This window comes from Hyla sarda, chromosome 12 (genome assembly GCF_029499605.1).
Source record: "Hyla sarda isolate aHylSar1 chromosome 12, aHylSar1.hap1, whole genome shotgun sequence".
Taxonomy (NCBI): domain Eukaryota; kingdom Metazoa; phylum Chordata; class Amphibia; order Anura; family Hylidae; genus Hyla; species Hyla sarda.
Genome location: NC_079200.1, coordinates 33,005,104 through 33,018,115, shown reverse-complemented (window position 1 = coordinate 33,018,115; position 13,012 = coordinate 33,005,104). Strand labels below are relative to the sequence as shown.

The 13,012-nt window shown below is 41.9% G+C and overlaps 1 protein-coding gene across 2 annotated transcripts in view; it reads left to right on the top strand.

Moving 5' to 3' along the window:
- The window catches only part of GPR179 (G protein-coupled receptor 179), a 58,631-nt gene extending 48,744 nt beyond the window's left edge, over window positions 1–9,887 (top strand). For both annotated transcript variants that reach the window (XM_056549152.1, XM_056549151.1), the window contains 4 exons: window positions 1,321–1,459; window positions 2,207–2,312; window positions 2,392–2,535; window positions 7,188–9,887. In XM_056549152.1, the coding sequence (XP_056405127.1) occupies window positions 1,321–1,459; window positions 2,207–2,312; window positions 2,392–2,535; window positions 7,188–9,578 (2,780 nt within the window). In that variant the 3' untranslated portion in view covers window positions 9,579–9,887. The remainder of the gene's footprint in view (window positions 1–1,320; window positions 1,460–2,206; window positions 2,313–2,391; window positions 2,536–7,187) is intronic.
- Window positions 9,888–13,012: the final 3,125 nt, after the last annotated feature.

Here is a 13,012-nt window from a genome sequence, read left to right as displayed (position 1 = left end):
TACAATTCTCTTAGCAGAACATTGCAAACAATTATATTACATTATCCCACCCTCCCCTTCCCTCCCTCCCCTCATGACAGGAAAAGAAAAAAAAAAAAAAAAAAGCCCAGTCTGATTTTTTTTATTAATAGTTTTTATTTTTGCAACAAACATATAAATACATATAAATATTACAATTCTCTTAGCAGAACATTGCAAACAATTTTATTACAATATCCCACCCTCCCCTTCCCTCCCTCCCCTTACGACAGGGGAAAAAAAAAAAAGCCCAGTCTGATTTTTTAAAATTTATTTATTTATTAATAGTTTTTATTTTTGCAACAAACATATATGGTAAATACATATAAATATTACAATTCTCTTAGCAGAACATTGCAAACAATTTTATTACATTATCCCACCCTCCCCTTCCCTCCCTCCCCTCACGACAGGGGAAAAAAAATTAAAAAAAAAGCCCAGTCTGATTTTTTTTTTTTTTTATTAATAGTTTTTATTTTTGCAACAAACATACAAATACATATTAATATAAATATTACAATTCTCTTAGCAGAACATTGCAAACAATTTTATTACATTATCCCACCCTTCCCTTCCCTCCCTCCCCTCATGACAGGGGGGGGGGGGGGGGGAAACCCAGTCTGATTTTTTTTTAATTTTTTTTTTTTATTAATAGTTTTTATTTTTGCAGCAAACATATAAATACATATAAATATTACAATTCTCTTAGCAGAACATTGCAAACAATTATATTACATTATCCCACCCTCCCCTTCCCTCCCTCCCCTCATGACAGGAAAAAAAAAAAAAAAAAAAAAAAAGCCCAGTCTGATTTTTTTTTTATTAATAGTTTTTATTTTTGCAACAAACATATAAATACATATAAATATTACAATTCTCTTAGCAGAACATTGCAAACAATTTTATTACAATATCCCACCCTCCCCTTCCCTTCCCTCCCCTCACGTCAGGGAAAAATAAAAATAAAAAATAAAAAAGCCCAGTCTGATTTATTTATTTATTTATTTTTTATTACCAGTTTTTATTTTTGCAACAAACATATAAATACATATAAATATTACAATTCTCTTAGCAGAACATTGCAAACAATTTTATTACATTATCCTACCGTCCCCTTCCCTCCCTCCCCTCACGACAGGGGAAAATTATAAAAAAAAAAAAAAAAAATGTAAAAAAAAATCTGATTTTAATATTATATCACAAGTAATAAACCAGGAGATCATTATTATGGCGAAAGAAGCGTACGGTAATATATAGTGCCGAGAACTAAACCCTGACTGTAACGCTGTTCTCTCTCCACAGCCGAGTTGCTCTTCCTCTGTTGGGGCAGTTACCTGTGTTACGGAGCTCGTACGGTGCCATCTGCTTTTCACGAACCGCGTTACATGGGACTAGCCATACACAATGAGATGCTTATATCTACTGCATTCCATATTCTCAGGTGAGGCAAGGGGCAAGGAAATGTCATTGTTTTCCAACTTCACTCCATGGTACGCACATCGATTTTTGAAAAATAATCCTTAAAGGGGTACTCCGGTGGAAAACTTTTTTTAAATTTATTTTAAATCAACTGCTGCCAGAAAGTTAAACAGATTTGTAAATTATTTCTATTAAAAAAAAAATCTTAATCCTTCCAGTACTTATTAGCTGCCGAATAGTACAGAGGAAATTCTTTTCTTTTTGAAACACAGAGCTCTCTGCTGACATCACGAGCACAGTGCTCTCTGCTGACATCTCTGTCCATTTTAAGAACTGTCCAGAGTAGGAGAAAATCCCCATAGCAAATATATGCTGCTCTGGACAGTTCCTAAAATGGACAGAGATGTCAGCAGAGAGCACTGTGCTCGTGATGTCATCAGAGAGCTCTGTGTTCCTAAAAGAAAAGAATTTCCTCTGTAGTAGTCAGCAGCTGATAAGTACTGGAAGGATTAAGATTTTTTTAATAGAAGTAATTTACAAATCTGTTTAACTTTCTGGCACCAGTTGATTAAAATAAATGAATAAATAAAAAGGTTTCCTCCGGAGTACCCCTTTAAAATAAACTAGAACTAGTTTTGGTTGTGTGTCCTATAAGCATGGTTTGTTGGTACGCACTCATAGCACCATCCGACTCCATGTAGCATGATAAGCGATGCAGAATTCACAGCCTCCCCCGTGACCGTCTGTTACATTGTCTTCTTCACTCTAGGTTTGTTATGGTCCCATCACTTCATCCGGATTGGACACTGCTTCTCTTCTTCATTCACACACATGGAACAGTCACAATGACACTCACCCTGATGTTTGTGCCCAAGGTAATTCATGATATTTGTGTTCATCCATTTATTTAGAAGATGTTCTCTCGCCAGATCCCAATGTAAGCGGCTGTGTTAGTTCTTGCATGCAGGAGGCCCTCCGAGAGAAGAAATTGCCGAGGTGTATGAAGATGAATTGGACCTAAGGAGGTCAAGATCCAACCTAAACAGCAGCATCACATCAGCCTGGAGCGAGCACAGCCTGGACCCTGATGACATCAGAGTGAGTGAGACCTGGATAAGGATTTTAATGTTTAATGGGGTACTCCGATGGAAAACTTTTTGTTTTTAAAGGGTACCTCTCATCAAAAAAACTTTTGATATATTATAGATTAATGTATGCAGAATAACTTTACAATTGCATGTTATTAAAAAATATGCTTCTTTCTATTTAATTTTCCACTATGAAGAAATGACCACTAGGGGTCTCCCTACCAGTCCTGGCAGCAAGCATTTCAGACTCATGCTGGAGTCCTAAAAACTACGAGCTGCCAGTCTGCTTTGTTCACAAAGGAGAACACTCAGAGCTGCCAGCCTGCTTTGTTCACAGCCTGTTTGGCTGTGAACAAAGCAGGCTGGCAGCTCTGAGTGTTTAGGACTCCAGCATGAGTCAGAAATGCTTACTGACAGGACTGATCGGGAAAAATACAATAGAAAGAAGCATATTTTTCATTAACATGCTATTGGAAAGTTATTTAACATTCATTAATCTAAAATATATCAAAAGTTTATTTGATGAGAGGTACCCTTTAAATCAACTGGTGCCAGAAAGTTAAACAGATTTGTAAATTACTTCTATTAAAAAATCTTAATCCTTCCAGTACTTATTAGCGGCTGAATACTATAGAGGAAATTCTTTTCTTTTTGGAACACAGAGCCCTCTGCTGACATCATGACCACAGTGCTCTCTGCTGACATCTCTGTCCATTTTAAGAACTGTCCAGAGCAGAAGAAAATCCCCATAGCAAACATATGCTGCTCTGGACAGTTCCTAAAATGGACAGACATGTCAGCAGAGAGCACTGTGGTCATGATGTCAGCAGAGAGCTCTGTGTTCCAAAAAGAAAAGAATTTCCTCTGTAGTATTCAGCAGCTAATAAGTACTAGAAGGATTAAGATTTTTTTTTATTTTTTGTATAGAAGTAATTTACAAATCTGTTTAACATTCTGTTTAACATTTTCCACCGGAGTACCCATTTAAAGGGGTTTTCCATGAAAAACCTTTTTTTTAAATCAACTGGCTCCAGAATGTTAAACAGATTTGTAAATTACTTCTATTAAAAAAAACTTAATCCTTCCAGTAGTTATCAGCTGATGAAGTTGAATTGTTCTTTTCTGTCTGAAACCAGTGCTCTCTGCTGACACCTCTGCTTGTCTCAAGAACTGTCCGAAGCATTAGAGGTATGCTATGTGGATTTGCTCCTACTCTGGACAGTTCCTGAGACAAGCAGAGATGTCAGCAGAGAGCACTGTGGTCAGGCAGAAAAGAACAACTCAACTTCAGCAGCTGATAACTACTGGACGGATTAAGATTTTTTAATAGAAGTCATTTACAAATCTGTTTAACTTTCTGGAGCCAGTTGATATATACGTGTATATATATATATATATATATATATATATATATATATATATGTTTTTCCTGGAATTCCCCTTTAACAGGTCCCTTTTTAGCATGCTGGATGTTTGCAGTGTAAACATTGTGAAAAATATAATTACCCTAATGCTGGGTTCACACATATTGGCCCTGATTTACCAAGAGTGCAGTGTAAGTTTTGTTGTGTTTTTTGCTGTTCCGACCTTTTTTTTTCCATGGTATTTACTAATTTGTGGAAGCTGTGCAATCCGTGTTCAGCTCGACCTCCTACGTCCTACTGCGCACGGACTGGTACGGACTGTACCCTGTACTGGCAATGGCAAGGTAAAGAAGAATTGTCCAGCGCACGTTCCCGTTAAAATCCAAATCTTTATTCAAGCATATACACCAGGTACGAAGGCAGGGTAGACACAGGTGACGCGTTTCAGCCCGTCAAAGGGCCTTAGTCATGGTATGACTAAGGCCCTTTGACGGGCTGAAACGCGTCACCTGTGTCTACCCTGCCTTCGTACCTGGTGTATATGCTTGAATAAAGATTTGGATTTTAACGGGAACGTGCGCTGGACAATTCTTCTTTACCTATTTACTAATTTACTCTGCTTTCGGAAACATTATACATGCTTTAAAGTATAGGGTTTTCCTCTAAGAAAATTCACGTGATTTTCAGAGTGGTTTTCAGAAAAGACGAGTGATTTTGGATGAAATGTAGAGAACACGCCTCTTTCCCTGAAAACGCCCCCATTTTGTAGTTTTTTTTCCCCCTCACTCTGAGTGTTTCTGATTCTGTCTGTTTTTTTCTGTCGCATATTCAGAATTTACACAGACAAAAAGAGTCGGAATGCTGTAAGTAAATTAGGGCCAGTATGCCGGTCAGTATTTTGTTTTAAAGGGGTACGCCGTTGCCCCAGCGTTCGGAACATTTTGTTCCAAAGGCTTGGATCAGGCGGCGGGGGTCGTGACGTCTTGGCCACGCCCACTCGTGATGTCACAGCCACACACCCTCAATGCAAGTCTATGGAAGGGGGCGTGGCGGCCGCCACGCCCCCTACCATAGACTTGCATTGAGGGTGTGTGGCCGTGACATCACGAGGGGGCGTGGCCAAGACGTCATGACCCCCACCGCCTGATCCAATCTTTCTAAATGAACACTGGGTGCTGCACAGAGATCGTGGGGGTCCCTTTAAAACAAGAAGTGGATGCAGAACACAGAAAAAGGTTCAAATCTTTCCATTATTTTTTCCACTGTGTTGGTTCCACTTCTGGTTTCGGCAAAAAATTTTTTTTAAAATACTGACCGAACTATGTGTGAATCCAGACTAATAACCAAATAAACCAAATGCCAAGAGGGGTTAAAACATGCCCCTGAAGATTGTAGTACGTGAAACTACAGTTCCCAGTATGACTTAAAACAATGATAAGGATATGCTGGAAATTGTTACTTTTGCTAAAAGGTGCCAGATATCATCTCACTATGAACCCCACGAGTGACCATAGCGCTCAGATTAGATCGGTGGCAGCGTAAACCATTTACATGCAGTGATTCACAGGTGACGTCTTCTCCGTTCTCTTTCATCTATGTCACAACTATATACAGCTTGTTGTCCAGATGTCTTCGGATCTATACTAGCCTCTATACTAGCACATACCATGTCCCAAAATATAATACAGGCACACACTGGGCTCGGAATATAAGATTGCCACATGCTGTGCCCCCTAAACTCAATGGGGGAGATTTATAAAACCCTGTGCAGAGGAAAACTTGACTAGTTGCCCATAGCAACCAATCAGATCGCTTCTTTTATCCTTCAGACACCTTTTTAAAAATGAAAGAAGTCATTTGATTGGTTGCTATGGGCAACTTTGATAAATCTCCCCCAATGACTAAACGACCTGACAATACTTACCTGTCCCACTTCCCTCACTGCTATGCAGATCTAGCCTCTACCCTCTGGGTTTAGCTGCTTCACATCACAGAGGAAGCGCCTAATGGTTGTGCAGACTCCAATACCACATGACACTCCACGGAGGATCATAAGGCGCTGCCAATGAGGTAGTCCAGATAAATGGGAAAACTTGATTCATTAAAACATCCTACGCGTTGCGAAACCGGACCGGTTTCTTCTTCATACGCGTAGTATGTTTTAGTTAATCAAGTTTTCACATTTATCTGGACTACCTCATTGGCAGCGCCTTATGATCCTCCGTGGAGTGTCATGTGGTATTGGAGTCTATTGTTCGCGCCTGGAGTGTGAGGAGGAGTGTGCAGCAGCCTCAACCGATTAAAGGGGTACTCCCGTTGAAAACTTTTTTTTTTTTTTAAATCAACTGGTGCCAGAAAGTTAAACAGATTTGTAAATCACTTCTATTAAAAAATCTTAATCCTTCCAGTACATTTTAGGGGCTGTATACTAAAGAGAAATCTAAAAAAGAAATGCATTTCCTGTGATGTCCTGACCACAGTGCTCTCAGCTGACCTCTGCTGTCCATTTTACGAACTGTCCAGAGCAGCATATGTTTGCTATGGGGATTTTCTTCTGTTCTGGACAGTTCTTAAAATGGACAGCAGAGGTCAGCAGAGAGCACTGTGGTCAGGACATCACAGGAAATACATTTCATTTTTAGATTTCTCTTTAGTATACAGCCCCTAAAATGTATTGGAAGGATTAAGATTTTTTTAATAGAAGTGATTTACAAATCTGTGTAACTTTCTGGCACTGGTTGATTAAAAAAAAAAAAAAAAAAAAAAGGTTTCCACGGGAGTACATCTTTAAGCGAATTAACGTGATGTGCCAGTATATTGCACAACCGACATAGGTGAGTTGGTCCTTGGCCCACTTGCTTTTAATATTTTTACTGAAGGTGTCACCCCAGGGAGCGCTCTTGTTCTTTCTATTGTTTTAATGGTTGTGCAGGAAACTGATTATTTAATTGTATTGGTAACATAAGGAGATGCAAGTAAATCTATGGAGTACTGATTCAGGGAAATCTCTTCTTCCCCTGGTTCCCCAAACTGTTACTTAAAGGGGTACTCCACAATGCTGGGGCAGTGGAGTACCTCTTTAATCCCTCCTTTTTAGATCCACGGCTTGTACAGAGATTGCTGTATGCAGAACATTCCACAATGGAGTTTTAGAGGATTATGGACATTGTATCATAAAGCCCATCTGATATGCACAGGATAGAAAAGAGTTCTGTAACTCCTGTTTGACCAATGTATAAAGAATATATAATGTCACACAGTCCTAACAGATTGTCACCTTTAACATTCCTTTCGGCAGGATGAACTGAAGAAACTTTATGCTCAGCTGGAAGTCCACAAAACAAAGAAAATGACTCTAAACAATCCCCATCTGCAGAAGAAACGCAGCTCTCGAAGGGGACTTGGTCGATCTATTATTCGACGTATCACTGAAGTCCCAGATTCAAAGCAAAGTGGACGCGAGGAACGAGAAGGATCACCAGGTTCTACCGGTGGACAAAGGCGGAGGCAACAGGACAGTAGCAGTGTTAAACTGCGCGAAGAGTCTTTGAGGCAGAGAGTTCTCTCCTTAAGAAAGTCACATAGCACTTATGACCACATGCAAGAATCCAAGGATACAGGAGCCACTTCCCCACGTTTGGAAAGCTCAGCACGGGACGCCTCCTTACGAGACTCCCTCATGCGACGAAATCTTGCTCGGAATGTATCACTACGCTCACGTGGTGATTCTCTTCGTCAGGCCCCCTTGGTTTGTAAATCTCTTAGTGCCCACAATCTACTAGCTGATAAAAAGCCATTGAGTGTACAGCCTGGCACTCTACAGAAATCCCATAGCATGATGGGAAGTGCTAGAGGAAAGGGACCACTAACAGATATGTCCACAGAGCGAACAATGGAAGGAAGCCGAAACCCTTTGTTGGGTGGCAGCTTTGACAAAGCAGAAGTTTGTCCGTGGGAAGTTCAAGAACTCCCAACACAGTGTGAAAATCGGTCACAGAAACACGTCACCTATGCACCAGGAAAATGCAGCAGTTTGGACAGCTCTCATTCATCAGAAAAGCCACATGGCTCACGTGTAAAGAAGGGAGATGTGGTAGGGAAGCACCACAGTTTAGGCAGTAGTGAAGAACCCAAGAGTCCAGAGGAGGGTCATCGATGTTGGAAACAAAATGAAACTGAGAACTCTTCTCCTTTAACCATTAAGCCTGGAACAGTACAAAGTGAAGCATCCAAAGATACAGGCTTAGCAACAACAGGTACAGGGGTGAAGTCAGAGTCAATAGAAACCGCAAGGCCGCCATACAAGAACACCCTAAAAAGTCTGGTTCTTGCAGTCAGGGCATTTAAAGGAACAGCTGTGTTAAGAGAAAACAAGGAAAGGATGAGACAAGCTGTAGACGGGACTGTAGACACCAATAAACAGTTGCTTGAAGAGGTTTGTCCATGGGAAACAGAATCCAATTATACAGAGGAAAAGAAACAAAAACCTCCAGCATTCAACATGGCGGAAACTAAAGGGCCCATATGCTCCTCCCCACAGCCAAATAAAAGTATAGACACCCAGATAAAACAAGAGGAGAAACATTCTACTCCAAAACTCTCCAAACATACCTCTCCGGCCAGCAGGTTAGAAAGAATGAGCCAGTTGAGGGAAGCAGTCTGCCCTTGGGAAAGCATGGAGGGTCCTAGGGAATTTCAGCAAAAATCAAATAGCGTGGAAAGTAGAAGAATTGAAATATGCCCATGGGAGAGTACAGACAGCGAGGGTCCAGGAGGTCCACTTAGTCAGTCAGGCAGCAACCTTTCTTTCCACAGCCCTTCAGCAGAAGAAAAAAAAGGTCACAATGAAAATGTGTGGGAAGGGGAGGAGAAGAACGCAAGAACAGAGAGCTGTCATTGGGAAAGGAAGAATACAGAGAAGACAAGAAAAGATATATGTCATTGGGAAGCAGATGATGAGGTATTGGAGATGGGAGGTTTGAGTAGTAGCAAGCTTGCCATGAAGCTAGAAGTACTTGGCAAGCAAAGAGATGCCATATGTCCATGGGAGAGTGAAGAATCTGGAGGTTCTCCTGGTGTACTCAGCCAGTCACAGAGCAAGACATTTGATGGGTGTCCGGTTCAGTCTAAAACCTCTGATAGTTTGGATTTGGAAGCCAGGAGAGGTGAGATATGTCCTTGGGAAAGCCTAGATTCTGAAGAGACTCCTGCAACCATGAGTCAGTCCCAGAGCCACAGCTGGGAACCTTCTTCAAAGGTAATGGATGAAACATCTACCTGGGATTCATCCCAGACGAGCAGGCCTTCAAAGAGTCCTCTAGTGAAGTCACAGAGTAAACAGGATTCCTTAAGCAGCTGGTCAAGTGAGGACCCTCGGCCACTGACCAAAACCATGAGTAAGAGCGAGAGCCGTATTGGTGACCTCTATGGCTCAGAAACTAATGCTAAGCATGAGAGGCGCTGTCACTACTCTCTAGTAGAAAAAAGTACGAGATGTTCAGATGAACCAGGGAGCAGTGTAAAGAACACAGTAGATACAACTAGACAAAAGGCTGAAGCTGCATGTGTGGAAAAGTCAAACAAATTGTCGGAGATCTGTCCCTGGGAAGTGCTCGAGGAACCCACTGAAGTCAATGAGACCGAGGTGTCGGGAAGCAAAGCTGATGTGTGTCCATGGGACTTTCAGTAAAGTTTATATAAAAATTTATAGCCTAGAAAGTTTTAAATGAGAAAGTTACAGTATGAATAAATTGTGTGAGAGGTAGAACCTAAAGGCGAGTGTGATGAAGCAGAGCCAAGTGTGTCAGATTTCCTCAGAAATTTACGTGTGAGTATTTCAGCAAAGGAGAATATTAATTTAAAAAAAAATTTGATTTTAAGATGCATTTTAAAATATCGGCAATATAGAAATTGTTCTGCTTGCCAAAATGATGACATAAATCTGATCCTTTGTCTGTGCCCAAATCTACAAATAAAAAGTATTTCTTTTCTTCCCTGGTTTCCTAGTTCGTACATAAAGTCCTTTATTTAAAACTATAATAGTTACTAAGAAAATGATATTTCACAAATCTTAGTTGCAGTTATCTCTATGAAGAAGGCCAAATAGCTAACCCCTCTCTCATGCTTTTGGTCAAGACAGGCTGCAGTCTTCGGCCGGGCTATTGCCCCCGGTAGAACCAACAGATATGAAAGGGGTATTCTGGTGGAAAACAAATGTTTTCAAATTACAGGTTTGTACATTACTTATATTTAACAATCTTAATCCTTCCAGTATTTATTAGCTGCCGCATACTACAGAGGAAGTTGTGTAGTTCTTTTCATTTTGACCACAGTGCTCTCTGCTGACACCTCTGTCCATGTCAGGAACTGTCCAGAGCAGGGGAGGTTTGCTATGGGGATTTGCTCCTAATCTGGACAGTTCCTGACACGGACAGGGGTGTCAGCAGAGAGCACTGTGGTCAGACTGGAAAGAACTACACAACTTTCTTTGTAGTATATGTAGCATAGAGAACGAAACAGAGACAAGGCAATTCACCAAGTAGACGTCTGTGAAACTGTGATTTATTCAGGCAATGAGGCAAAATCACATGGAATGAGGACTCGCTATAACGGGAGTGGGGGGAGAGTGGAATAGGTGCGGGGACAAGGCAACGTCCGTTTCACTTCAAATGACGCTTCTTCCGACCTCGAGGCCGGAAGAAGCGTCATCTGACGTGAAACAGACTTTGCCTTGTCCCCGCACCTGTTCCACTCTCCCCCACTCCAGTGATAGCCAGAAGAAGCGTCATCTGTAATGAAACGGACGTTGCCTTGTCCCCGCACCTGTTCCACTCTCCCCCACTCCAGTGATAGCCAGAAGAAGCGTCATCTGACGTGAAACGGATGTTGCCTTGTCCCCGCACCTGTTCCACTCTCCCCCACTCCAGTGATAGCCAGAAGAAGCGTCATCTGACGTGAAACGGACGTTGCCATGTCCCCGCACCTGTTCCACTCTCCCCCACTCCAGTGATAGCCAGAAGAAGCGTCATCTGACATGAAACGGACGTTGCCTTGTCCCCGCACCTGTTCCACTCTCCCCCACTCCAGTGATAGCCAGAAGAAGCGTCATCTGACGTGAAACGGACGTTGCCTTGTCCCCGCACCTGTTCCATTCTCCCCCACTCCAGTGATAGCCAGAAGAAGCGTCATCTGACATGAAACGGACGTTGCCTTGTCCCCGCACCTGTTCCACTCTCCCCCACTCCAGTGATAGCCAGAAGAAGCGTCATCTGACGTGAAACGGACTTTGCCTTGTCCCCGCGACTGTTCCACTCTCCCCCACTCCCGCGAGTCCTCATTCCATGTGATTTTGCCTCATTGCCTGAATAAATCACAGTTTCACAGACATCTACTTCATGAGTTGCCGTGTCTCTGTTTCGTTCTCTATGCTACATATTACAGTACCTTCCTATGATAGACACTGAGCACCACACAGACCTGTGTATAGGACCCCTACCTACATCAGTGGCTACCACAGCTGAGTCTACCTATTTGCTTTAACCCTTGTAGTGCCTGGTTTCTATTTCTTTGTTGGATATTGTTTCTTTGTAGTATACATCAGCTGGTAAGTACTGGAGGGATTAAGATTTCTAAATAGAAGTAATTTACTAATCTGTATAATTTACAGGCACCAGTTGATTTGAAAACATTTGTTTTTCACAGGAGTACCCCATTAATTCACACCTACACTACCAACTTCGCCCCTGGACGTCTAATCCCTTATCCAAAGGATAGGGAATAATATGTCTGATCGCAGGTGGTCAGCACCCTAGCGTTCTGAACATTCATATTCAGATTGCTGGGTTCGGCTGGCTGTGGTCGTTATGTCTCGCCACGCCCCATCCATCATGTCTATAGGAGGGGGTGTGATGAGCAACCACAGCCGTTATGCCCCTTACCATAGATAGGAATGAAGGGGTTCAGAATGTTCAGAACGCCGGGGTGCCAGCCCCGAGATCGCGGAGGGTCCAAGTGGCCAGACACCCCGCGATCAGACATCTTCTCACCTATCCTTTGGATAGGGGATAAGATAACCAGGGGCAGAGTACCTCTTTAAAGGAAACCTGCCACATTGAACATGTTGTCTAATCTGCAGGCTTCATGTTACTGAGCAGAAGAAACTGGTCTGATTGATATAACGTTTGAGGATGCTGTAAAACATGTATTTTATTCACTTACATCTCTTTTCTTTCTAGGGGAGTCCAGTTGGCGATTCTACTCAATGATGCGCAGTCATTCCTATATGATTCTGCCAATCACTTATATGACTGACCATTAGATGCCTTTTAATGCGAAGAAGTCCATCCAAAGGGGGCCATATTAGTGATGATTGACATCTTCTTCTGAATTAAAAGTCATATAAGGAAAGGCTGTCACAGAGTGGAACCACCCACTGGACTCCTAAGCCCAGAATTAGCAAGGCTTAAGATCAATCGAATACACGTTATATGAATCTTTTTCCACTAAACTGAATATTAGGGATTAATAACTCCCTAAATAAATGTTCTGTCCCTATAAATCTAGTATCCATAACCTGTAATATTATTACTCTCCAGAAACATATCCAGACCTCTTTTGAACTCTTTTATTGAGTTCACCATGACCACCTCCTCCGGGAGAGAATTCCACAGTCTCACTGCTCTTACAGTAAAGAACCCCCGTCTGTGCTGGTGTAGAAACCTTCTTTCCTCTAGACGTAGAGGAAGCCCCCTTGTTATAGATACAGTCCTGGGTATAGATAGATCATGGGAGAGATCTCTGTACGGTCCCCTGATATATTTATACATAGTTATTAGGTCTCCCCTAAGCCTTCTTTTTTCTAAACTAAATAACCCTAATTCTGATAATCTTTCTGGGTACTGTAGTCCTCCCATTCCCTGTATTACCCTGGTTGCCCGTCTTTGAACCCTCTCCAGCTCCACTATATCTTTCTTGTACACTGGTGCCCAGTACTGTACACAGTATTCTATGTGTGGTCTGACCAGTACTGTACACAGTATTCTATGTGTGGTCTGACCAGTACTGTACACAGCATTCTATGTGTGGTCTGACCAGTACTGTACACAGTATTCTATGTGTGGTCTG